Here is a 27806-nt window from a genome sequence, read left to right as displayed (position 1 = left end):
AGAGATGCAGATTAACGGACCGCTGCATCCTTATTCAGTCTATGGTTTTGTCCTTGATTATTAAAGTGGATTACAAAAAGAGAGAAAATATCTTCAAGCAGCCAAACCACCTCTCCTCCTGTAGCTCCTGCAGAGCCTGCTGCGCGTCTTTGTACAGCTTGTTCCTCTCCTCACACTCCTCCTTTAGTTCACGGACCTGGGTCTTGTACAGCGTCTGGGGAAACACGGCACACAGGTGAAATACGCATCGCAACTCTTGGTTTGATAGAGGCAAATAGTTTTCAGAAGTATTAATGAATATTCACAGTGCATAAAGATACAGCTATGATGAAAAGGAACAAATTGTTTGTGTGCTTTTAAATCATTGGATGACTCCATTTACACAGATCATGTAATGTTTTACTTTCTTATAGAAATGTGTGAAAAAATCATCAGCTGTTCAATATAATGTTATGAATACACATTGCAACATGCATTAGCTAGTGAAATAAATATGAATATTGTTCTGATGGCACATTACAGCCCACACGCTCAGCAAGCAGGATCCAGAACCGTAAGGTGTTCGTCATTTTACATCCACACTCGTAATTACAAAGCAGAAAAAGACTCACAGAGAAATACTGTTCGGCTTCTAACTGGTCCTGCAGCTCCTTCATTTGCCCGTCTGTGTCCTGTCTTTCTCTGCAGTACAAAAAAACAATCTATTACTCATCACCCTCTTTGTGTCTGAATATCAAACCCTCGAGCATGAACGCTAGAACAGAGGTTAAAACCAAATGCACACTGACTTGCGCAGCTCTTGGTTCTGTTTCTCCAGGCTGCGTTTGATGTCGAGCAGGTGATTCGCTTCCTGCTTGAGCTGCTTCTCGGAGGTTCGCAGAGAATTGAGCTGCTGGTTCTGGGCCTTCAGGTCGTTCTGGGTCAGGTTGCGCTTCTGGGTTTCCTGCTCAATCTTCAGCGTCAGGTTCTTCACCTGAGAGAATGAGCACAACGCACAGGGGGGAGGCGGGTTTTAAATACTTAAGATGCCTGCACTTACCGTTATTGTCTCAACTAGCTCACTGTTATTCCTCCACAGCTCACAATTGACGTGCTGTTACACAGTTTTGTTTCTGTGGGTGGCATTTAATATCTAAACAGCACACCGTTTCCCCTGCATGAAAGATAAACACTCCCTCACCTCCTCGGTTAGTCGGTCCTTGTGTCTGCGCAGCTCATCGAGTTTCTGCAGAGCCTGTTTATAGTCGCAGTCCATCATGCTGCTGTGCTTCTCCAGATCCAGGATTCGGTTCTCCAGCCTGAGTTTGGCCGCCCGCTCCTCTGCCAGCTTCTGATCCATCTCTGGATGAGAGTTGTGTCACATATTTTCCACATGTTAAAGTCATGTTAATCAACGGCGGCGTGTGTGTAAAGACATGAGAATACTTGCGAATGCAAGTTCAAATCTTGAATTCGCAGCTTCTCCCTCACACTCTATATTGTGTGATGGTACAAACTAAGATGAACAAAGAGGTCTGTGAGAGTGCAACTTTCCCTGCCTTTACCCTTCATGGACTCTGACTTGGCGCCCTCGATGGTTACTTTGATCTTGCTCTTGTCTGCCAGCAGTGCCCTGGTGGCCTTGTGAGAGGCCTCCTCCTGCTCCAGCTCCTGCTGCAGCACCTTCAGCTTGTAGGTCAAATCAATCTCCTTGTTGCTCTTCTCCTGCACAAACAAAACGAGGGAGAACGATGAAGGCCTACGAGCAGAACTCAGCTGGCAACCACACATCCAACAACACAAATACGTATGTGAAGCCATTCGCTGCACCAGCTCAACTTCAGACTTCCTGCGGCACAGTAGAGCCCAAAAGAGGAGCACTAAACTAAAAAGGTATAGTTTTTTTAAGTGTACTGGGGTTGAATGAGGTACTTATGCCGTCAGATGTCCCATTTCGACGGGGCTGACATCGGTTAGTTTGTCTGTTGTGGTGTGATTTTGGTGTTGTTAGGAGCTTTGTAGAGAGCATAAATGGATGTAAAAGCTTCAGTTCAGCGTCGGTAACTACTGTCTGAAAGGTAAAAATATTCTAAATATATGAAGATTCTTTTAAGGTGTCCGCTATCTACTGTAGGTGATACACTGACAATGGATAAGTAACTCACACAACCCCTCAAAACATCCAAACTATCCCTTTAACATAATCTGAAATAACAAAGAATTAAAGTACTGAGTGATTATAGTGCCTCACTAACTACCCATCCGAATAGTCCAGAAGCAAAGTTCTTCACTAAAGCCCTTTAAGCTTCAGCTCCAGAATCAATATGCCCTTTGAATTATTTAGCAATCAATAGACCTCACCAGCTGATCCGCGTAAGTACTTGGAAGATTACAATTCTATTAAGACGCTGGTCATTAAGTGTAATCAGCAGCATGTTTGCAATTGTCAGTTGTACAATAATCTCTAAAGAATAAGGCTTTTAAAGCAGTTGTGGACCAGCCTCTTTAATGGGTTTGTAGAGTATTTATCTGTCCTGTGCAGAAGAAAAACACTAGAACAAAAGTTTTCCTGAATGATGTGAATGTTTTATACTGGTGCCAGGTAACAAAGTCCTCTGGGGATGAACCATTCTGTATGTTTTATCTTGGGAGTTCAAGATGTCCAAATTAACCGCCAGGTATTCATATTACATTACATTCGTTACAAGAGAGCATCCCAAAATACTGAAAATGTAAGATTTACAAACCAATGAAGAATACGGTCCATAAGAGGTAAGCTAGAAAAACACTATCAGCTGGATTTTCTGCTTTACCTTCTCCAGATCGGTGTGTTTTTCCTGAAGCTGTCTCTTCTCGGTCTCGGTCTTGCACAGAGCCTGTCTCTGCTGACGGGCCTCCTCCTCCAGGCCGGAGATGCGTCCTGCGGGACCAAACCAAGAGAGTTCTCAGAGGAGCAGCTTTCATTTAGAAGTCAAAAATACCTCCAAACGTGCACGTAACATACAACAAGCCAAACACTTCCATTGTCATTATTGGTATGCATACACTGATCTTATTTCTCAAATATCCCACAGAAAACGCTTCACTGCAGATTCAATTACATTACACATGTGGTCAGTACATCCGCTGACCAACACGTGCAGTTTGCACTGTGTATGTTTCTAGTATGGCCTCGGCTCAATTAAGGCAATCAGATCAAATCTTTCATACGACTAAATAGCCCTAATCAGACTGAGGTTACAGTATTAGCCGCCATGTTAGCACACCCCCTCATACAGTCACATGAATGCACAGTCCGCTATCGCTGCAAAGCCGACTCGGCTGCAGTGGAGGAACTGGCTGTTGCTTTATTTAAGGGCAGAGAGGAGAGAGAGTATTTCATCTTTTGACTTTGTTCAGCCGGTGTAAATATCAGATGTATTTGTTCTGGTTTGAATCGAGGCCGTTGTGGCTCTGCAGAGCCCCTCCAGACAAATCCATTTAGATGAAAGCTCTTCTGAATTAATTCCAATCAACCTGTCTCACGCACCCACGCACAAAGATAGCGGCGCCGTTGATTCTGACTGCAATGATGCTGCAGTGCAAAACTCCTTATCAAGGCCGGAAATGCCTCTTTGCTGCCGTCTGTATTTGTGCGTCACTTTGCTCTTGCCCACCTAGCTGCCCTTGTGTTAGCTGCCCGGCAGACAGAAAGTGACAATTTTTTATCCGAGGCGCGTCATAGAATTCCCACCTCATTAAAAACCACCTACAGTAGGTAATTCAGTGACTATGGATCTGTACCTCATACAACCCCACTACAAAACAATCCCTTTAAAACCAGAAAACCATTGTTTACAGACTAGAAATCTCCCCAAATCCAGTATTGAATACTGTGTGTGTGTGTGTGTGTGTGTGTGTGTGTGTGTGTGTGTGTGTGTGTGTGTGTGTGTGTGTCACCCACCCATCAGGTCACTGATGGTCTCGGAGCCCTGGCTGTGCTCCCTCCTCTCCGCCTCCAGCGCGGCCTGCAGGCTGATGCATTCCTTCTCCAGGCTCAGCTTGCTGCGCTCCAGCAGGCAGCTTTTGTCCTGCAGCTCGCGTACGTTGGCCTCCAGCTGCTGCAGCTGCTTGCTGCTGTCCGTCTGGGTTTTACGGAGCCTCGTCGCCGCTTCCGACTCGGCCCGCAGCAGCGTGTTGGCTTCTTCCAGCTGGACGGAACCAAAAAAAGCGTGAAGATTAGTCGGAAATGGTTTCATTTGGGAAATGCATAATTTTTATTTTTGTAAATGTCCTGTTGCATATAAACTTTCCATTCAATTATTATATTTTCGGCTTAGTCCCGTTTATAATAAACAGTTTAGTACATCCTGTTTGGAGGCATTTCAGAAAAATAGTTTGACCTACCCGTTAATCATTTCTGTATATTTACAATAGTAAGTGGCTTTACAGACATTAAACGTCAGTGCCTCCAGAAAAAATACAACGGACAGAACAAGTGACGGACCTGTTTCTGCAGGTGAATGTTCTTCTCGTTGGAAATGTGTGAATTCTGGTTTCTCTTCTTCATGTCATCCAGCTGGTCTCGAAGGCCATTGACTGCACAACACAAGAACACAGAACAATTTATTAGGGTGAATCTCTCCCTCTCCAGCAGTTCATCTCTCAATGCACCACTATAATATACATTACATACTACAATAGCAATAACCCTTCTTCATCATGAAGTTGTTTTTCTTATCAGTGATAGACAGAACAGGGCTGGCTAAGAGTCTATTTGACCAGGTGATGGCAGTAATGTCCACATTATATCCGCCTGTCTGCAAACTTCTATCAAAACTCTCCTACTTCAAATTAAAAGCCTAACAATTTATTTAGTAAAAGGCCATATTTCAATGGATCCTTGCATATTAACTGTGATCTATGATCAAAAACTAAGAATGTCTCTTGATAGATCTTTTTAAAAATGTGATACCTAAACACACTTGATGGTGCATCAAATCTGTTGCCATGTCTCAAAAGAATTATTATTATGCAACAAGATAATTGCTTCATTGTGTCACATTAGGACATTCTATTCATTAAGCAATGAGACGAGTGTATGAACAATTATTATGAACAATATGCGTCTGTGTGTGTGTGTGTGTGTGTGTGTGTGTGTGTGTCGCGTCACCTTCGTTCTCGAGGCAACGCTTCCTGTCGGCCTCGCTCTCGGCCTTGCGGTGGCTCTCCAGGCCCTTGTGCTGCAGCAGGGCTTTCTCTCTCTCTAGCTGCCTCAGAGTCGACTCCAGATTCTTTCTGCTGCTCACCTGAAATCAGTCATTGAAACCTTTTGCTCAACGTGTCCCATGGGGCTGGTTCCTTAGGGGTCCGATAAGGGCTCGACACAAATACGATCCCATCGGACGTTTTAATGCGGTTATTAAAATTTCGTCGAGCGGAACCTCACGGGACACGACGCACTGGCGTTCAACCGGCCGAGTGACGAGTCATTATTCTGACTTAAACACAGTTTTTGGGAAAAGGCCATACAAATGGGTGAAAAAAAACCTGGGACGATCCCGGTACGGAAACCAAGTCAAAATATGCAAGTGATCTCCCAACACTAACAGGTGCCTTCACTGTTGCTTACCTCTTCCTCAAGCTCTTTGGAGACTTTGTCCAGGCGGCTGGTGGCAGCTCTGCAAAAGAAAAAAACAGGATAACATTTGCATGAGCTGTGAAGGCGATGGTCACTGTGCTCATGTCTGCAACATGAAGAAAAGCTACCATTTGCTATCAAAGGTTTCTACAGCAGAACCTGTACCTGTGTTTGTGCTCCAGGTCGCTTTTGACCTGCTTCTCATTATTCAGCTGCACCTCCAGTTGACGCAGTTTTTTCTGCAGCGCTGCCGACTGTGGAGAGAAAACAAACAAGCAATCACACGTGTCCTTGTGACTAGTCAAGTGCTCAAGTTCAAGAGCTGTTCTCAACCTTTACCCCGTCGTTTTGAGAGTTGACACTCAGGAATGTGTGCGCCTTTAGAGCTGCATTGATTTGAAATGTTGGGCCACAAGATGTAAACACAAAACTGACATATCATCGTGTTTAAAAGTTGAATAATATACAGTTATTCATTTACAAATCTACCAAATGCAGAATGAGCATTTGTTTGAAGTAGTCACCGGATCAATGTACCTCTAATAGTCACGCTCCTTTGAGCTCCGTTTTGTTGTTTGGTACATCTTTGGCTCTTGTGTTGCAAAATGCTTCACCGTGTTCACCAGCTAGTTATTGTTTGGTGCTGGGCAGGTTATGTAAAGTGGGTTTTATTACACTTAAGTTAAGAGAAAAGGGTTCAGACTTTAAAAACAAAACAATGAGCTGAAAGACGCTAAAACGCTCGGTACAGTTGAGGAGAACACCAGAATTGGAACTTAATTCTCTGTGTGCTTGTCACATAGACTGTTTATAAAGATGACAGCTCCTCAGAAGTGAAGCCAAAACATCTCGTTCACCATGTTAGCTGACGGGACACGGACCAGACTAAAAGATCGAATTACACGTCACATTTCCCCCCCAAAGATGGTTTCCGTCATTTTATGTAGTTCTTATCACGCTGATGTATGCTCAAGGGATCAGCTTTCTGATAAGTTTGGTTTTGATTAGTTATTTGATGCTATAAAAAGGGGGAGTGATGTCATGCTTGACAGCTGTGAATAACAGCTGCTCTGAGTGAAGTGGTCAGAGAGCCGGAGGCCCGGGAAAACGCAACTTTAACTTTCCATAACCATGATCGTCCGTTTCAAATATATACTGCAAAGATCTTTATATACAGACTGTGTCGCTAGCTAGCTTAGCAACATGTCCACTGAATTCATAAGGACAGCCAGCACTGTCGGACCGCCGTGTGTTTTCAAATCAGATGTTTTCTGAAACACAACTCAAGCGTCTGTGTAACAAGACATGCATCAATTTGCTCATAAAACAATCTATAGATATATTAGAGCTAGCCTTTCACATGTATGTAGTGTGTTGGCCCATAGTTCTCATAGCAGCTTGAAACTTTTGATCTGAACATGGACGATAAGCTCTTTTAAAACTTCCCAAGATGAAAGGTTTCTAGTCATTACGGAAGAAAACACCCAAGTGCAAAATCCCGTCTTGCACTTTTTTTGCAAAGCTCAAAAACTTTAAGAATTACTTGAAGATTTCGAGTCCCGTACATCATATCATTTTGCAACGCAAATAAAAACCTGGGGCTTTGTTGTCTTCCTCAGAAGTGCTAGTTGATTGATAAGGCTGCTCAAGTAGCACTGAGGTCAATAATAGATTAGCTTTAAGGTCAGCCTCTTACACCACAAGCTGCTTAAGTATTTCTGTGTGACTAAGAGCACTGAAATTCTAACAAAGTACAAATAAATCACGGGAAATCCTTTCCCTGAGTCATTTCCATCATAATCCTGAACGTCTTACAGTATGAAGCTGGATTGATCACAATGTCAACAGGCCTGTGTGGTCTGGTAAACTGGCGCCTGGCTCATGTATTTCCTGAGAGGCTCGTTGGAGTTGCTCGAGGTGCGTGGAAGTGAAAAGAACCCACCTCTCCTTTCGAATTGTCGTGTGTCACCAAGATGTTGTTGGGAGCGTTTAATAACCTGAGGAGGGAAAACAGACCAAATCAACACAAAGTCAAGATGACAGCCAAGAACAAATCTCTCTGAGTGCTGACATCTGATGAAATGATAAGATATCGCTAGAAGAAAACAGATGACTCACTGGTCTTCTTTGAAGTAAGTGAAGCCAACAAAGGGCAGCTGGTTTCCGACGAAGGCCTTAGGTTTGGGGAACGTTTCCACGTCGCCTTTGTCATCTTCGATCTCGTCAAAATTACTGGTGTCTATGTCGCTGCTCAGCTCTGGGACCACAGGGGCGACCGCTGAGGAAGGAGTGACAGAGAGAGAGAGGGAGAAAGAAAGAAAGAAAGAAAGGAAAAAGGCAAGTAAGAATTGCTGGAAAAGGGAAGCGCTGTGTAAACAAAGCTTGGCATTGCAGTCATTATAAATAATTCCGTCTTTGGCCGCTGTTCCAAAAGAATCCCTGTTTAACGTTCGGGTGAATTAAAAGGCTTGTTTTACTGGCTCATTGTGAGGCTGCTTGGTGAACCGTGGTGATACTGACTGTCTCTGATGGTGTCAAAGGTCCACTGGTCGTTCTTGAAGAAAGGGTGCCGCTTGATTTCCTCCACGCCGTTTCTGCCCAATCGCACCTCCCTCAAAACAAAGAGAGTGAATGAGTCGCGGAGCAATGACTAAATGCACCTTTTGTTTTCAGTTCAACGGTATCAGTGGCAACAGGCAAACATGACCTGTTGAGCCATATTCTTCTCCGCGAGCCATTGGAAGCCAGAGCTAAATATACAGACACTGATTTCCGTTGGCCTAAAGCGTCGCAAACCAGTGGTGGAAATACGACGGCGCATTAGGAAGTAAAAACAGAAAGACATTAAAGAAATTAAAGTGGTTATTTTTCTAGGATAAAACTCCAATATTCTCTACGATTTTAGAGTCAGAAATGTATGAAGAACCACAAGGCCTCACTGTGCAAGGTTAGATCAACCTCATCACACCAGACGCCGCCGCTTGCCGTATTACGCCTGCAGTGGACGACCTAATCAAATTATACTTTGTAATTAGATTCAGCAATAAGGAAATACTTGTGAATCACCACATCATCATAAACATCTGGACTGTGAAGACACATTGCTGTGAATTGGGTTTATTCAGAAAAGAGTTTTATTTTTTCACGTAAATTTACTAATCTTAGAGAACACTCAAGCTCAATTATTGTAAATTTACCACTTTAATCTCAGAGAAAATCCAAGTTTTTTTTCTTGTAAATTTACGACTTTAAAAATGTAATCATCGTCAAAGTTCTGTTATAAAAGGAGTTTTTCTTGTAATATTATCCCTCCTTCCACTCTAATCTGCTGTGTAAAAAAGATATGTATTTAACCTACAATGGCCGTAAAACATATAAACATCAGTATGCTGTGTGCAGCTCAATAACATCAACATGTTATGTGAAGCCTGAGTACTGCAGCACATAAAAAGTAACCCCTCCTGGCGTCGTCACAATCAATACTCGAAACATTTAGAAGTGCGACTCTCAGTACCTGTCGGTCAGGAAGGCACAGATGATGTTTTTGGCATCTTTGGAGATCTCCACATCGTCGGGGAAGTTGAGGGAGTTCTTGTGGTCCATGATCTTGCTGTACGTTCCCACCAGAGAGTCGGCGTAGAATGGCGTGTCACCTGACGGCAAATTCAGTTACGTTAGCTCTAACGAACATCGTATCTCGTACTGAGATGCTTCCAACACTTCTCCACTCTGTTTTTTTTTACAATATCAATAACGTCATTAAAAGGCTCACTGACCAACAAGCATCTCGAAGATGAAGACCCCTACGGACCACCAGTCACACTCTCTCCCGTAATACCCGTCTCCTCCCTGGGATTTCAGCACCTCGGGAGAGATGTAGTCTGGGGTCCCGACAGCCGTGTCACAGTGCACCATGCCCGTCTGCAACGCAAATGCAGGAGTCAATATCCTTCAAAACGGCTTTATGTTTTAACGTTATAGCCTGAAATCTCCATTTTTCCTCATCTTAAGACAATGCATGGATTTTAACGCATGAAAAACGAGACGTGTCAGCAGACATAAAAAAGCTTGCTGTGTGACCGAGTAACCATCCAGTCCGGAATCTCAAATGTACAACTACTGTAACTTCTAGAAGGGCCGTTTTAACTACTACGGCGGTTTTGTTCATGAATCACATTCGGAGCCTCCCCAAGTCAACTCACCGAGTTCATCTTCATGCATGTGCCGAAGTCAGCCAGCTTGAGGTGCCCGAGTCTGTCCAGCAGCATGTTGTCGGGCTTCACGTCCCGATGGATGAAGCCCATGGAGTGGATGGCGTCCAGGGCCATCACCACCTCCGCCGTGTAGAACTTAGCCCACTTCTCCGGCACGTCGTAGGTGCTGGTGAGGTTGACCAGGTCGCCTCCTGGCATGTACTCCATCACCATGTAGAGGTAGTGCTCGTCTTGGAAGGCACAGCACAACTGGGTGGACCCAAACGCACAAGCTCTCGTTAGTAGCTATCTTTAAACTTTGATGATGGAGAGAAAAAATAATCAGAAGTCGAGCGGTGAATTTATAACGTCGTACCTGCACAACCCAGGGGCTGTTTGCGAAAGCCATGATGTCCCTCTCTTCCCAGAAGAAAGCGGAGTCCGAGCGCTTGATCATCTCGAACTTGCTCAGCACCTTCATGGCGTAGACCTTCTGAGAGGCTTTATGCCGAACCTGATAGCGGCGAGACCCAGTTATTCAGAGGTGGAAAAAGCAATGGAGAATTTCAGATTCTTCAGAGTCCAACATTTTGGCCAAAACCGACTGCCTTTCAATGTCAAGTATTCCCATCATAACGGATGGTTTGTCCATTTTGAGTGTGAAATATTCTCATATAATCTCAAAGGCTTCGACTATTAAAAGAGGCCGTGCGTCATTTATAAAACAGGGTTGTAACTGCTTTGCATGTATGTGTAGAAACCCATGGCAGAGATCTTAATCACTCCACAGAACCCCTTGCCAGGGACAGCTTCAAAAATGAAAACCAATACTCACTAGTTGCACTTCACCAAAGGCCCCTCGACCGATGACTTTAACTCTGTCAAAGTCTTCAGACTTCATCTGGAGGTCTCGAGTCTGTCTAATGACCGTCTCATCTGAGTATGAAGAGAAAAAAAGAATCCCATTAATGATGTTGTGAATTTACCACAAGAACAAATTACAGCTTTGAAAGAAGGCGAATGTCCTCCATCTCCATCTCCCTCTCTCTCTCTCTCTCGCTCTCTCTCCCTCTCTCCGGCACCCAAAAACGACTTACATCTGTTTAAGAAGGTTTCGATGTTTTTGTTCTTGCGTAGTGCGGGGTAGTCCAAGTCCAAGACCAGGGCGTTGATGGAGTCCTGCGCAGAAAGAACAATCAATCATCAGTCATGACCGACACAGGTGATGTAGTCACCCCCAGCTGCTGTTTTTGCTTCCTTCAGGTTGACAGTGAGCTCGAGTTCTAACACGTTCTCTGCGTAGAGGAGTGTGGGTTGATCGCTAAAGCTCACGTCACAGTGAAACATGACAGATACTCAAAGAACAAGAAGTGTTGTCTCCATTCCTCAGCATTCATTTGCGACAGGATTTGACATTCATGTGCAAAAAAAAAAAAAAAAAAAATCACAGCTTGAGTGTCAAAATATTTACTGTTAAGATTCAAATCAGTTGGCTTAATGCTGGACATAACGTATTAATTATGTTTTGGCATAGTGCAAATATCAGAGGAAATGCATCATTCCTTATAAATAAATAAAAAATGGTTTCAGACTCTTATTTATAAAAACATGAAACAAACGTAACTGACCAACATGTTCTACCCAATAAAGGCAGTGGAGCGCAGGAGCGACTGGGCTTCACACAGCAGCATTACTGACCACTGACTGCATCTCTACAGACAGTTTATCTTCTGTGTGCTTTCTAACAGCTTGGCCCCAGCCAAGCCATTCAACACGGATCAACCTGACGGACTGGATACATAAACAGCAGCTAAAGGCAAAGAGAAATGGTTTTAACTGAAGGCCTTAATCCTCGAGAGAGACAGAAACAGGCAGGATGACTCATTGTTCTTTCCATCAGCAACAACCTACTTGATTCTGTCAATTATATTCATCTTCTGACAAATGAGGAACACACTGTGACCAGACAGTCTACTGGAGATGATTGGACGTCCACACAGTGTGTAGTCACCACACTCATTTGTTCTGTCTGCATATTTCTGCCTGAACGCAAGAATAAATCCTCTCTGATAGGTCATGACCAGCTCACAGGAAATAACATGACAGCTGATTCTGTAATAATTTACTGAGTAGCAAAAGAATGCTCAATGTATCTGAGTTGAACATTTGTTACTATGGTGACTGAAATAGAGTCTGTAAAAAAGGGTCAGTTTAGTAAGTTTATAAATAATCTGTCCACTTTGAGAAGTAAGACAATACTTAAACAGGGAAACTGTATCAACCTAAAACATCCAGTAGTGTTGGAGCTACACCGCCTTGCCAAACTTTTGCTCTCAATCCAGCTAAATTTCAAAGGGAACTTTTGCCTGATGCCAATATTTGCATTAAGACCTCAGGTATCATATTATGGCACCCAAAAACTGAAATTCAAAAATCTAAATTAACTTAGTAAATAATATTCTTATATCATTATGGTGATAAAAACAAGAGGCATGAAGATGAAGGTAGCGTTGTAGAAGCCCGGTGTCAGTAAACTTCCCAATAGCGCTAGCGAGCAAACGTCGTTAACGCTAGCTTGCCGTCTTAAAAGCTTTAGCTACTGTTTTGAAAAGTTCGTACAGTGACGGTACAGCAGTATGTGGGACAGAACATGGATGGTTAACACTACGTACTATGGCTGGTGTATTTCTATGAGGACAGTTAGCTTAAGCTAGGTGGCTAGCTTAAAAGGGTGGTGCTCAGCAGGTTGAGCTGCCAGTGTTTTAGCGCGCTCTCGCACGCACACACACACACACACACACACACACACACACACACACACACACACACACACACACACACACACACACACACACACACACACTCCCCCCCATTGTTTGTTAATTATTTAACAAACAATATAATTACTGATGTATTTCTGACTCTCTGAAGTGTTGTGAGGCTGACTTCACACTCTGTGGAAACTGGACTGAAGCGCTGCAGCAGCACGTCAGGTCAACTGAACACAAGCTGACTATTTGTACAATCAGTCATTTCATAATGGATATGGTTTGACCCGGGGCAATGTAGGGAAACCATCAAATAAGCAAAAGACGGCCGAGGCCAACCCCTAATCGTTACAGTGTGTTACAATAAGGAAGTCATCTATCAACTTTTGTCAGCTACACATTCCTGAAACGGTCAACGAGGAGCTGTTTGGACCAAGCCGAGTGTTAGAACAGAGAACACAAGAACCCGGATCTGACCCAGGGCTCTTTCCTGGTTTCCTTCAAACGCGTCTTCCACTCATCTTATTCAACCCTTCCTCCCCTTGTTCTCCCATCATCACAGTGCTGAGACAGGACGGCACAATCTGTTTCACGTCCTCCGCTCACTGTTTCACGTTGCACTCATTTCTCCTCCACCGTTCTCCCGTCTCTTTTGACCTTTTTCCGCCGCTCTCCTTGTCTGTCTTATCTGCCCCCCCCCCCCCCCCCCCCCCGTTCTCCGCTCGGCTGCAGTCAGTCCGCGGCGGTCTGTGCACTATGTTTCATCATCTCAATTTTCACTTCCCCATTAAAGGACTGACCTCACACAAAACTACTATTTAAGGAAGAAAAAAAAATACACACGGGGGGGGGGGGTTTGCCGGGTGTGCGTGCACGTACATGTGCGTGCACGAGGATCTCCCTGCTGCAATACAGGAAACAATCCACCCCACCCCGGGGCTGGCAGATAACTTCACTGTGTCATGAAGCCAGTCCCTGTGTGCAAGTCATTTCCTCTGAGGCAGCGTTCTCCACTACCGCTGCTCTGCATGACTATTTTACACATGCACGGCAGCTACAGGTGTGAGCATGTATGAATGCATCCAGTACATGATATGTTGCATGTGTTTGGATACACAATTTATTTGCCTAAAACATCTGGAGTAGTAAGAACAACATAGTTGAAGTCAACGCCTGATGGTTCCTCGACACTGGCTCACTGATGAGTCAGCTGAAGGCCTGTGATGTCTTCATGCTTCACTGCGGTCAGCTTTAAAGATGAAGCTGCTGCAGTAGCTACATTACCCACAACATTGTAGTGGTGTCAAGCTACAGGAGAGAAAAAACTGCACTAGCCACGGGTGTTGCCCTTTTTTTTTGGGTCAGTGTCAGATTTCTTCGTGTGATTTTCTATCTCCTGCAAAGGCCATTAGCATGCACATTTATTACATCTTGACTGGCTGTTGTACACTGCCTAAGGAGCAGGAGGGCAACCAGCCCCAGTGCATTAAGCAGCAATGATATAGCTACGGTATCATTTCCATAATGCCTCAGGCCTCAAATACATCATGCATTTACTTTAAGGATTCATTTAAAAGTTTCATGTCGGCCTGTGCTTTTATGATAAATGAATGCTTGTGTATTTATTTATTTAAAGAATACTTCCTCCACAAAAACAGTAATTTTGTGTCAATTACTCGCCCAGTGTTACCTGGAACTCTTGCAGAAAACGTTTAGGTTTTTTTGGCAAAGACGCATGTGTTTAGTGAGCCTACGACCGGATAAATGAGACCTTATACATGAGTTGTGAGAGAGTTTTGATATAGTTTTGTTGTTGTTACACCATTATTTTGTTTTCTTCAATAATTCAAGGCAACACATGGTAAGTAAATGATATACAAATGGTCGTTTTGTGGGTGAAGTATTCCTTAAAGTTATTGCTTTATTGGTGTAAAAATGTTAACACATGCTTTCATAGTAACTTGCGATCCAAACCACAGCAGCCTAAGGCCCCGAGCCTGGTGCCGCTTTTTCTTATTGTTTAGCAGGGGCGCCCTAAATGCCTCAAGTTTAAACACTTTTAACAACGTCATCCCCGTTTTTCTTTTTTGTGTGACTTTTGCTGGATCCCCAGAGCTATATGGCTTTACCAACCATGCTTTGAGCAGAAAACAGCAGTTTTTATCAATTTACACTGTCATGTAACTATTAGGCAGTGTGCAGTTCATGGTTTGTGTTAAGTTAATGTTAGCACTCATTCGATAGTTCCCTAGAAACAATAACAAAAAAAAACATCTCTTTCTGACCACGGCCTTAAGTTGGAGGTTGATGTCTGTTAGATGTCGGTGAAAATCGACCGTCAGTTTGATCTGCAGGGCCGACAGGATTTCTCCGCAGCAAATAAGTAAACTATTTAAACCACGACAGGTTTCAGGCCTCTTGAGGTGGACGGACGGGGGCCGCTGCCTGCTCTCAGGAGTAAAAACGTGATCATAGGCCAAAAGTTTGATTGTTTGCAGAGGCAGAGCAGTCGGACACAGCTGGGATGGGTCCCGCGTGGAGCTTATGTACGTGGATGGAAAACAAAGCTCTTTAAAAGCAAATAGCGATCAAGTGTCACTGAATAGTTCAGAGGTCTTAAGTGTTTTGAGAGGAAAAGGTCACTTGCTCATCACAGAGCTCCATCAACAATCATCCTTGTACTGCTACACTGTAACGTGGAAGATGCTACGATCCCAAACAGAAAGAACAGAGCAGCGTGGTAGGTAGAGGACGTTTGTGCTCTGGACCAAAGCATTCAAAGTAGAAACGCTCTACTCCGTCTCACAGATTTCCAGCTTTGGACGTGAAAAAGATGGCGAGCGTTGATCGACGATGGCGTGCAAAGTGAACACTGTGTTGCAACGCTTGGACGCGCTACGGCAAGCTAACATCCCCAATCTGCAAACTGGACCCCTCGGTGACACATCATCCCCTTCTCTCCCCGTTAAACGAGCTGAATCAAGTGCGGAGGAAGGAGAGATAAAAAAAATATGCGTTTCCCCGGTGACGGCGAGCAGTGAAACAATGTTTTTTTTTTTGCAAATGGAACTGTACTTACAAACAGCTTGGCGAGAGGTGTCAGCTTGGCCATGTTTGCAGCTTACGATGACATATATGTTGCTTTTTAAAATGGGTCGCATTCCCCTTTTAAAATGCTTTACTTAACCGCATTAGCCCCGTCAGTCACGCATAACGAGCTGCTGGAGTTCCCACAAGAGGAATGGCTGCATGCCGCTCTTCCAATTCGCTTCCATTAGCGTTACTGTAAAAAATAAATTAAAAAAAAAGCCAACTAGACTCTGGGGGACATTTCTGGGCTACTCAGCTGAAGCGGCTATTTATAAATGTGAAGTAACTGACAAGTGTCTGGGAAAGCTGACTTTAATGCATTGAACATATCTGGACCTGTTCCAGACCAGATCCGGCTCCCCTCGTCACAGTGACTGTTGAACAATGGATCCGAATCATTACAAACCACGATGTCAGGAGCTCCACATGCACGACATACAGTAATGTCTGCCAGAGCTGATAGGAAGCGCTATCAGCAGGAGCTGTTATGTATCTATTAGATAGCACTTCAGCATTTTATCTCTGCTATGCTGTAATCCAGCCAATGGGTTATGGCTGGTTGCTTAGCAACTCCTGCAAAATACAAATAGTTGAAAACCAGTTGAGGCAACAGAGAAGCAGCAGGCAGGAGTTTTATAAGCACATTCTATTCTTTTCCCGTTTTTATTTACCCAACCTGCTGTTGACATTACGGAGCACTCGCTCTCCCCCTCTCAGCCTGCTTCCACTCTTTAATCACTCTATAAAAAAGGCCACGTGGATCCACCGGTCAGGAATGTGATGATGTTAAACCTGAACACAGAGAGGAAACCCCCCCCCCCCCCCCGACCGTTCAAGGCCTCTCTCTCAGCCCTCTTCCTCCCCTTCGCACCCGTCTCGTCACTGGGCATGTGGAACAGAGAACCTCTGGGCTTTAAAAGGATCGGGCAGAGAGTTAATGTTTTGATTGAATTCCGGCCGTTTTAAAAATAGTCGGCGAGGATAAACGGTGGGCCGGGGCAGAGCGGGGGGGACCGTGCCAGGCCGGGGCCCGAAAACTCTCCGAGGAAAGACACGATGGCAGGAGTCCCGCTGGGGCCTCGCAAATAGCACGGCTAATGCCTCCGCGGGGAATAACAAGGGTACGTCTTACTCCTGCATTTGACAGATTTCTGTCCCATGCTCCTGTGCCCCGAGGGTGTTTGGCACCCATGCTTTATCATAAAGTATACTGAGGAATGTGCCTGGAAAAGAAAAAAAAGAAACACACAGCAAAGGGAGGACTGCATGTTCATAAGGTCCTGCTGTGTGCGTTATCCTAAAACTCGGCTTTCTGAATGCTAATAATGTTCCAGAAACGAAAACACAATAAGGGGGGGTGGGGGGGCTATAACTGCAAACCAACATTATAGTTGAACACATGTACAACCTTAGATTGGTGTGATAGTGGCTACAACTAAAGAAAAACATTGTATTATCGTTTAACCCAGTGGCGCAAGTCCCAAGATGACTAAATGGAGAAGAAATAGAATATTTATTTCATCCTCTGAAGAATCCCTCAAAGGAAACAATCTTGAAAGGGGAAAATCTTTTTTTCTCCCTTCCCTCTTGAACTTGAACATAATTCATGTCAATACTAAGGACATGGCCCGTGATGAAGGGTCACAGATAAAGACTGCTGAGATGGGAGAGAGCCACTCATTCATTTCTCAATTAATCGAATCAACAACTAGCATAAACTGCCCATCAAGAGTTCCTGGAGCCCATGATGATGACTAAAAAATAAATTATGTTTACTGTCATATAAGAGCGAGAAGTGAAAATATTCACATTTGAGAAGCTAGAACTAGTGAATTTGTGCTTAAAATACTTCCATCCTTAATTTTTTCTTTTGAATATTATTTTTTTTGTTTTTGTCACACGGCTCCTTATATTAATTTTCCTACCATTAAATGCATGTAGTGGACCAACTTGCAACAGTTTGCAGTTTGTGTGTAAATATTTTTAGTATCAGCTCAAACTATTTGAGCTGTCAGCTTCAACAGTAAAACATAGCTGGACTAAAGCTCACACACACACACGCAACCGTTGCCGCTGGTTGCACACAATGCTGCTCGCGTGTTGCTAAGATCGAGTGAATAACGCTTGTGAAAATGAACGCCAAAAAAAAAAGTGTGTCCACGAGAAGCAAAGCCTGCTGTGCATATGTGTGTGTGTGTGTGTGTGTGTTGTGTGTAGGAGGTCGTGTTTCACCAGCAGGTTGTGATGGAATGATAACGCTGCGGCTGCAGATGGATGGCTTATGTGTTGTGCGTGGGAGACTCCTGTACTCTTCTCTGCAAACACACACACCCTCATTTTAAACTAAAATACACAGATTCAGGTGTCAAACTTCTTTACCGCTCACATGAAGGAGGGGGGGGGGGGGGAGATGTCCCTGTGATCAGTGAGGGAAGTAAAAGTTCATCAAAAGTCAAATCTTCCATCAGAGCGGCAGTATCTAAAATGCCATTTTTTTTGTATCTATTTGTATTCTCAAGCTGCGCTGTTTCTGAATGCACCGTTGTGTGCCCACCCCCCATGTGTCTAGACGAGAAGATCTGCCAGATTAAGACAAATCTCAGGGTGCATACGTTTCCTTTCACATGAGAACCATATACCGTGGTAAACACCTCGAGATGCCCCTCTGCAGCTTTGCTCTGTTGTCCAAAATGTCAGATTATGAGAGGGGATGAGATTCACAGCAGTGAATTTAAAAGGTTCCTCATACAACCAGATGGGTAGCGTAGTCGCAGCGGTAATAATAATTGGAGTTTAAGCCCTTTTTTTGGACGTCCTGCATAACTATTCAATTCTGGAGGTTAAGTTCTTCCTCATTTTTTGCATTCCTTCTCACATCCTTGTGAGGTGGATCTTGGCCCGACTCATGTCTTCTTCCATTTCTCCAAGGTATTATATAACGTGCCATCAAGTATGTGTATATTTATCCGTGTGCTTTACACTTTGGATGTGTGCTCGGTTTGTAAGTAATGTTTTACAGCAGGCTGGGGGGGATCCTTTTACCTTTTAAAGCAAAACAACAAGACTATCACAAATACATTACTTTTTAAGTTATTTTGACATAATGTGCCTGCCAGTGAGACGATTTTAACAGTCAATAGCTGTCGGATGTATCACAGCAGCTGGGAGATCAGCAACAATCCAAACCGTTCACTATAAATGCAGCCGCGTTGTCTTTAAAACGTGATTCTCCACCAGAGAAAAGCAGCAATACAGTACAAGAAACCAACTTAGGGTCACAAATCCATTAACATCTATACAAATAGAAACGCACCAACACCCAAATGTAACATTCTACCCCTTGGGCAAACGTCTATCTGTGCACAAAATTTTAGAACATTTTAGAAATTAATTGATAAAAAATGTGCCACAGAGACAGAAAGTGCCGAAAGAATCGGCACCACAAATTAAGCAACCGAGGGCTAACGAAACGCCTGTGGCTAGCTAAAAACATCACATCTCAGCATGTCAAAGGACTGTTTGAGCACCCTATGTCTACCAGGGGTGCAGTTGATAACTAAACTGATGATGCTAATGTTAGCTCAGTGTTAGCAAGCTACTGTAGTTAGTTAAAACACTAGCAAACCCAATACTGCATAGCTTACTGATGTAGCCATGTTCCACTACAACACAAATGTCTACCAATACTGTCAAAATGCTTCTGCGTAACTTGCACAAATAGCCGAAGAAAACGGACATTTGATCTAAATGCCTGCTGCTCATGTGTGTCAGGATGCCACCGTTTTCTCCATTCTTCCAGCTGATAGCTCACGTTTGTCTTCTGCGCTCTGTCTCTATAGCACCATGTAAAACCCAAACGAGTCAACTTCAGTTCTCTAATGAACATGTTCTCAACGGTTTCATCTGTACAAAAGCATTGTTTTAATACACATGTTGTCGTTTTTCCAGGAGGGTTATGTGCCAGACTATTTTCAAAGCCAACTTCCTGAAGTCCTGTCTTCACAGTGCGGTTGCCAGGCAACCAGAGGAGATCCCATCAAGTCATACGGACAAATGATATTCACACATATGCCTACAAAAAACACCGTCTTTTGTACAGATTAATCTAAAACATATGGCTTAAGATGTGCTGGTAGGTGGATTGTGTTACCTCTGAGACAGAGCTAGGCCCCGTTTCTAGTCTTTATGCTAAGCTAAGCGCTTGCTGGCTGTAGCTTTATATTTACCGAGCAGACATGTGATATCAAGCTTTATCACGAAACTCAGCAAGAAAGCAAATAAGTGTATTTCCCAAAACGTCACACTATCCCTTTAAGAACTTAAACGTTAGAATGACTTTGTACGGAGACACAAGTTAGTGGAATAGGAGTATTTGTAGTTCAACCTAAACCCCTGACACAAAACGGATCAGAGATATTCAGAATAAATCTCGTGGGCCATCGATGTCTTTATCAAACCAGGGATCAGGGAAAACCCTGATGAAGCTACATGTTGTGACCACTAAAGAAGACCGGGTGATACACAGCTGAAGTGAAGTGTGACATTTTAAGAGCACCGATGGCGAAAGACGCCGGGGTCTTCTCCACTGGAGTGGAGCAAAAACCAAAAAAAGACTAAGGAGAGGCTCTCACCAGAGGAGGTGTGGAGCAGAGAGACTGGCTTGTTTTGCAGAGAAAAAAAAAAAAAAAAAAAAAAAAAAGACAGAAAAAATTGGCCGGGGCCACCGTCCCCAGTGCCTTATAAGGCAGTGTTTCTATCCAGCTAGCACATTGAAGCAGGGACTGCTGCTGCTTGCCTCAGAGCAACTCAACTGCACTCCGGAGATGGAGAGCGGACACTCTGGGTTGACTATGGGGGGTGAAGACCATCTGTCATGACACACGGGTTATCCCCACCTCCTTACAAGACCTACACAAGAAAGGAAGAAGTTCCAGTGTGGAGAGGGGAGACAATAAGATAAGAGAAGGCTGAGAAAAGGGGAGACGGGAGATGCTGGATTAGAAGAAGAGCGGTAAACATTAGGTGGGAAATGAGCGGACAACGTAGGGAGACAGGGATAGGGGAGTGGAATGAATAAGCAACGTTATATGCCAAACCAAACAAGTGCGTTATTATCAAATGTCATGGTCACCTAATGCTGTGTAAGGATCACACTGAAATTAATGGGAAAGAGACGCCCAGGGACTGCCCCTCCTCCAAAAGACATGATCTGGAAGACATCATCAGGCTGGACTCTTTGCTATAAGCATCCCATATCGGCTCACGGCTCGAGTGCCGAGCACGAAGTTATCTGGCAGTGCCAGGTCTGCAGCTGCATTAAAAGGCTCTGGAGCTGGAGCTACAGTTAAAATACCTGCAGTGTGTTTAACAAGCCCGAGGGGTGGGGGTGGGGGGGTGCTTGAGCTGCAGGCTGAGAGGGAGCAGCAGAGCCAGAGGAAAATAGGAGATAAGGCTGGAAAAGTGAAAGGGGGAAAGCGCAGTCACTCGAAAGGGGACTTTGAGCCCCATATATAGCCGCCGGACTTATTTACCCAGTGAGGTCATTTCCTTCAGGACGGCAGAAAAGGCGACTCGTGTGACCCGCGATCGAGCCTCCGCGGTTTGTCTTTATCTCGAGAAATGCCCTCTCTTTTGCTTGCCCTCGACGATCGCTCCCAGAGCTCTGCCAGCACTTCAGTCAGCGGCGGCATGCTGCCAAATAATGATCACAACGGTTTGCACAAGGGGGAAGGTTGACTTCAGGTCACATTTGATTGAAGGCTGATAGAGTCCGTAATGGCGATCGACAGTTTATATGACCACGGTGTATGGCGCCATTAAAGCACTGTGTACGTGATTCTTGGAAGCAGGTGAGATTGTAAGGGTTCATCACAGACGACAACATTGCGAGTACGACACAGTTTGTCCCAGCTTATTAAGGGTCAGATTTCTTTACAGGAAGGTCAGCGAGTTTACTTGACAGATGCTGCAGATTCCTCGCTGTCAGCTTTCCGTATCCTCGGGGTAGTCCGCCCACTGCTCCCTGTCCAGCCCTGAATACATCAAGTCTACTGACAAGCACAGACCCCACATTAATTGCCGATGTTTCTTTTACAAAGCAGATTCTTCTGCTCGGTTTTCTCGTTGTTGCTGTTGCTAAGCCGCAATAGCAGGGGGATGTGTGATTCATTATTTACCGAATATGAGCCTGTGAGCAATTATCAAGGCACTTAAAGTATGCATGTTTTTATTCCACCTGCAAAAAACAAAAAAAAGGACATTTCTGAGCCCTTGGTGCTTGTTTGTGTGCGTCAGCGGGCGTTTGAATCCCGAGCAGCAAAACTTCTTGATCCCTGCAACGGCTCCGAGGCAGCTAAAAATGGAAAACCTGCAGCCTGCTCTCCCTCTCCTACGCATGCTTCCCACTCAACTTTTGTCTCGAAACACTCAACACTCATCTCTCCGGGCTCGCGTGCAGGAAGTAAACACCGTCAGTGTTCAGGCCAGTATTCTGCTAAATGTTTTCAAGGGAAAGGGGGGAACGGACCAGGAGCGCCTCAAGCAGTGTTGGGGGGGGGGGGGGGGGGGGGGGGGGGGGGGGGGGGGAGCAGGGGAGGTTTGGTACGGGGGGGCAAGCTAGATGGGGCCCATTGAAAGGGGGCGAGGTGATGCTTTTTAAGATAGACCCTGACAGGGTGTTTGCCCTCTGTCAGGTCCAGTTAGGGGGCCCAGAAAGTCAAACACCGCCACTAAAAACAGATGTAACTCTACAGCTAGAGTAGGTCCTGTGACACAGCGCTGGCTCCAAGGAACAGTTTAGAGGTGAAGGTTTGAAAATAATGTCCTTGTGCCCCCGCCATTGTACACAGGGAGACATCAGGCACAGGACTGAAGGTTAGTCACTCCAGCTTTCTCTGGTCTGAGCACTGAAAACCTTCTCCTTCAAATTCAGATGTGATAGTTCCAACACCAGAATTTAAGAATCTAGCATGACAGAAGACCTTCATTCCCAATTCATGATATATACACTGGTATAACGGGAGTATTTTTCTATACCGTATGCATCTTTAGGTCATCACAAACCCTCACCAAAAGCATCTCTCAATGGGTACACCACTCGAGCTTCTTCACCAGACCCCCTTCACAGTATTACATGTTAAGTCTCTCCACAGCAAAGTATCTTTCACCAAATAATATAACGTTATCCTGAAAAAAAGACAGCTCAAAGTCCTGCTGTTTGGAAAAGGGGACAACTATCTCCCTTTGCCTCAGTATCTGACGGGACAAATGCCGGGATCAGACCATCTCAGTAGAGGAAATATCAAATACCGATACCCTATTTTGAAGTTGTATAAAATACATATAAAGTAAAATATAAAGGTGAATCAATCCTACGAGTGTAAACACAGGGGCATGAGTTGCTCAACAAATGCAAACAGTGGAGGAAATGCACCGGGTCACTTCCCAGAAATGTATGTGGGAAGCAAGACAGAAATACATTTAAGTGGAATCAGTATGATTCACAACACGCTGTATGCCAACGGTGATCAGTATGTACGTCAGCAATACATGGGCTTTAATGGAACATTTAGAGGTAGACCATCAGGACAGTTCACTGAGCTGACAGTCGAAGGGCATGCAGTGACAGTTTAGTTTCACATAGCTTATCAATTGATAATGCCAAAGATCCTGTTGTTTTGGGGGGGTTCTCTTGATGATTTAACAGTTCATATTTAGGTAGGGATAAAACTGTAGCCTTAGCCGTGTCATGCTGGTTTCTAGAAGACCCTTGGATCAGAAAAATACAAACATTTTAAGATCCAAGAGTTTTGTCTCAGTCCGAAGTCAAAGCAAAAAAAACAACTGTGTGGAGAGCATCTTTTTTTAAATCACCAATCAGTGAGGGAAGAGCAGAATAGGTGTCTAGTGGGACAATCCCGGTCTGCTGGGCCCTACTGTAAGCCAGAAGAGGAAACTTTAGTCTCTATAAACACACCAAGTGGGACATTCTCCATTGGTTAATCCTAATCTGTAGACACGCTTCACAGAGCCCCCAAACTGCACCGTCTGCACTCAGTCTGAACTATTAATCAGGCCTATTTACAGTAGAACCACCACTACATTTGTGCAGGTTTTCCTTGAAACATAAAAGCGTATTATGGGAAGATTTAACGTCAGAATTGAAAATGTGCAATTACATAACTGGTGGAGAAGAGAAGAAAAAAAATAATAAAAGAGAACGTGCAGCATCACAGTCTGCATAATGTATCGACAACGCTAACAGTAGCAGGTTACAATCTGGGAATTAAAAAGAAGAAAAAACGAGTGTCGACACGACACGTGAGCAGCACAACGTTACCCAGGTGTGTGCATACGCGTCTAACGTGTCGGGCTACCATTAATAATGTACGAGGCGTGCATCCCACTTGACTCACCAGCAAACTTTCCAGGTTTATGGCAGACCGGGGTTCTCTGATCATGCCCTCCAGCTTCTTCAGCCGGGCTTCCATCCTCCTCTCCGCGCCGAGCGACATGGCTGCAGCGTCGGTCGTTATAAAAAAAAAAAGTTGAGTGAAACGTAAAGAGCTTTTCTTTTTTTTTTTACCCCAAAAACTGCGTGAGTTTACATGTGAAACCGCTTTGTTCCTGGCTAATGGCCGTGGGCCTAGCTGGAGCAGCCTCGGGGCTCTCAGCCCACCCAACTCGCTTCCAACAGGAGTAGCAGTGTGCACAATGAAGAGAAAAAATATTCCCCAAAAAAAGCAGAGGCTCCCCGAGTCCCAAAAAACTCGCTACGGAGAGCGGGTCCCCTTCGGTTAGCTAGCCGTGTTGTCGTTCGGCTAACGGAGGAGAGTTACACTTGAATTAATCACCTCCCGTTGAGTGAAAGATGCATTTTTCCAACTCGCCGATAAAGTTTGAATGTGGAGATACCAGCAACAGGCAGCAGGGCGTTTTCTTTGGCCCCCTCTCCTCCCCTTCCCTTTAGTTTTTTTTTTTTTTTGGGCCGCTTGGAAATGCTTTGGGACTCGCTCTTTTTGGGGTGAATTCCACTTCGTTTTCACCCCATTCAGCAATGCTTGGAGCCCGTTAGCGTTGTATGTTTCTCCTCAGCGCTGCCACAAGTCATCCGAACGGGCGATAATGTCTGTTCTCCCGCGCTGAATTTTTAATATGCAGACGCTCTCTTCCTGGATTTCTTCTCGCATTTTCGCATGTGTCCCCCTCCGTCTCTGTGCTCGTTGTCGGCTTTCTTCTCGCACACACACAAACAAGTAGTTGAACTCGTAGAGAAAAGTCCTCCAGCGGCTGAATTGTTCGCCGTGCGCTCACATCTACACACAAACACACGCACACACTGGCTGAGTCTGAAGTCTCTCTCCTCCCCCTGACGCGGACGCACTGAGGACTCGGCTACCCATAAGCCACCTGTCCCGCTGTCCTCCTGCACCTCTGTAACTGTCCCCTGCTTGTTTAGACGTTCAAGTTATTTGAAAACGAACAGCTAGCTGGTAAATAGACAAGCACGTGCTATAGCATCTTAAATATAACTTAATAGCGGACAGACACACACCTCTCTGATTGGCTGTTACTCCTACAAGTTTCCTACAACTATATATTTTTAAATAAAGTTAATTTCAGTGTATCAAGTGCAGCCTTAGAAGCTTTTTAAAGTTTCAGATCATCTGCTGATCCCTGGCTATTTTTTGTTGTTGCTATCAAGGATCATATTCACTCTCTGACAGAATAATGATTTCATTAGGATTAATTAGGCGAGAATCAAAATTAACCTTATGATCTCAGTTACAGAGTATAATATATATATATATATATATATATATATATATATATATATATATATATATATATATATATATATAAATAAAGTGTGGGCTTTTGGGGCAGTCAGAAATTGAATGTATTCTATTTCACACAACAGAGGGAGCAGTCGGACCGCAGATGCAGCTTCATGGTCGTATAGCTCTGTTAAAATAAAGTGTTCGCATTTCTACAGTAATAACTGTTTTGCAGCTGTTTTCTTTAACGCAGCGCACCAGTCATTCGACTTTAGAGCCATTTCCATTTCCTGTTCAATACAACTGGAATGTGTGCTCGCTCTTTTCCTGAGGGGACAAACAAAATAAATCCCATATCACCAAACAGGAAGCGATGCATTTGACATTTTCTTTATTTGGAACAGTAAGTTAGTTTGCACGCGGAGCAACTAAGACACAGCGGTGGAACCGACCCAACACACGAGCGCCACCAAGAGAGACTTTAATAAGAGAAAGAAATCCAAGGAAGCGGTTTGTTTGACAGGTGATGTCTGGGAAATGTAGTGTGAAACAACACTATTCCATATTAAACTCATACTGTATTGCCTCTTGGTGAGCATTATTTAATATTGACTCGGTTTGGCCAACATATCATGCTACTGAGCAATTCCAATCCATATTTATCTTATTTTATTTGATTATCTTTAGAGGAGAATAAACATAGAATGTAGGCAGGCTTTTGTAAAGAGTGGCCCATTTTGTTAAGTATTTAGCCATTCTTTTTGTGTTAAAGTGTAAATAATGTGCAACAGGGACACTACTGAGAAAGTGCTTGCCACTAATATAATACCAATCACTACTTACCTTACCTGACTTTAATGACAAAGGATATTGATCACACACAAGGCTTGACTTGTGTTTGAAATCACGGCACAGAGTCAATTGAATGGTTTCAATGTGCTCGTAGTTTGTAGTCTGTGCTCATGCCTGAAAAAAATCCTCATTATTTCCTACACCGGCAAATAGTCTTCATTTGCTAGACCAGTCTCTTAAATATACCTGTTTGAATCGGACGACGTTGTAATGTATGGATTTGACTGGCTCAATCCCCAATTTCTGTGCACTAGTGATGTTGCTCATACACTTGTCTAGTACACACACCTTTACATGTTTTCTAGGCTATTTTACACAGCAGACATTTTGACTTGTCGTGGTAGGAAAAGCACAGATGTTTCTAATAACACTAACAATGGCTCCGTTCTGTTCAAGTGCCAGTAAACTTTAAGAGGCAGCATGAACAATACACCAGGACCCTGAAACAGAAGCAGCCGAATGGATTGCAGCCATCTTCATTTTATTAGTTACATGTGCTTTTACTACCATGCCGTGTCAAAAGGTCTCCTGTGGAAAAAGGCCTATTGATGTATTATTATTGTGAATTATTTTTTAATTGATTCAAATGTAGGGGCATTTTACTACTGAAAGATATTTTTTTCTAAATGACAAATATGACTTTTATAAACTTGAATTGTATTGTTCGGTCAATGAGAACACCCAGGACAATGATCTAACTTCAGGACTTTATTTTTTTGGCCTCAATAGAGTCTCATTTAAAAAGAAAACGATCATTGTAGACTTTGTTTTTGTCCCCCACAGAGCTGCTGCACAGAAAGCATTTCATTGTGAATCCATTAAATTGTGTTTCCCCACAGAGGAAATCAAGCCTCATCCCGTCACCTCCCCACTGAGGAGTGGGCCAATGCTTAACAGCAGACATGAGATGGAGCTAGAGACCATTGAAATCCACACGTCTCATCTGCAGAGCTAAGAGTCACACATCGCTCCAGCACTTCTTAACAAATGAGATCCAAACTGTTGTGTTGTTTCTGATATGTCAGAAATAATGTCCAAACTGTCACCGTATCATCCTGAGCTGGTGAGCAGACTTTGTGACATTTTCTTAATCCATAAAAAAGAAGATATATATATATATATATACGTATATATATACGTATATATATATATATATATATATATATATATATACGTATATATATATATATATATATATATATATATATATACGTATATATATATATATACGTATATATATATATATATATATACGTATATATATATATACGTATATATATATATATATATATATACGTATATATATCATTGCTTAATGAATAAGCTGAGCTCATTATTTAGTGCTGTTTTTTATTTTCAGTCCACTCCACCTTTGCCATCAATATTTAAATGGTATAGCCAAAGCCGAGTTATGAATGATTCAATATCCTAAAATGTGTAATCACTTGTGCATTCATTATTAATAACATTTTAGTGCTGTTAGCGTGGATGTATTTGACTGGTAGGTGCTATGGCAACCTTGTTTTGT

At 43.6% G+C, this 27806-nt stretch overlaps 1 protein-coding gene across 2 annotated transcripts in view; it reads right to left on the bottom strand.

Annotated features, from left to right (window-relative positions):
* Positions 1–25021, bottom strand: part of rock2a (rho-associated, coiled-coil containing protein kinase 2a) — a 34903-nt gene extending 9882 nt beyond the window's left edge. Inside the window, exons 1-21 of one of the 2 annotated variants that reach the window (XM_068717691.1) lie at positions 24065–25021; positions 10890–10971; positions 10628–10728; positions 10169–10306; positions 9802–10062; positions 9376–9520; positions 9114–9252; positions 8120–8211; positions 7718–7877; positions 7542–7596; positions 5765–5853; positions 5591–5639; positions 5132–5267; positions 4466–4557; positions 3923–4169; positions 2793–2899; positions 1545–1704; positions 1181–1341; positions 789–973; positions 612–681; positions 111–214 (exon numbers count right to left, since the gene is read on the bottom strand). In XM_068717691.1, the coding sequence (XP_068573792.1) occupies positions 111–214; positions 612–681; positions 789–973; positions 1181–1341; positions 1545–1704; positions 2793–2899; positions 3923–4169; positions 4466–4557; positions 5132–5267; positions 5591–5639; positions 5765–5853; positions 7542–7596; positions 7718–7877; positions 8120–8211; positions 9114–9252; positions 9376–9520; positions 9802–10062; positions 10169–10306; positions 10628–10728; positions 10890–10971; positions 24065–24163 (2672 nt within the window). In that variant the 5' untranslated portion in view covers positions 24164–25021. The remainder of the gene's footprint in view (positions 1–110; positions 215–611; positions 682–788; positions 974–1180; positions 1342–1544; positions 1705–2792; positions 2900–3922; positions 4170–4465; positions 4558–5131; positions 5268–5590; positions 5640–5764; positions 5854–7541; positions 7597–7717; positions 7878–8119; positions 8212–9113; positions 9253–9375; positions 9521–9801; positions 10063–10168; positions 10307–10627; positions 10729–10889; positions 10972–24064) is intronic. The other variant, XM_068717690.1, reaches the window with a different exon arrangement.
* Positions 25022–27806: the final 2785 nt, after the last annotated feature.

The sequence above is a fragment of the Cebidichthys violaceus genome, unplaced genomic scaffold, assembly GCF_023349555.1.
Source record: "Cebidichthys violaceus isolate CVI_PGR_0920_01 unplaced genomic scaffold, fCebVio1.0.p SCAF_22, whole genome shotgun sequence".
Lineage (NCBI taxonomy): Eukaryota > Metazoa > Chordata > Actinopteri > Perciformes > Stichaeidae > Cebidichthys > Cebidichthys violaceus.
The sequence above is the reverse complement of the archived record's forward strand: the minus strand, read 5'-3'. Positions and strand labels throughout refer to the sequence as shown.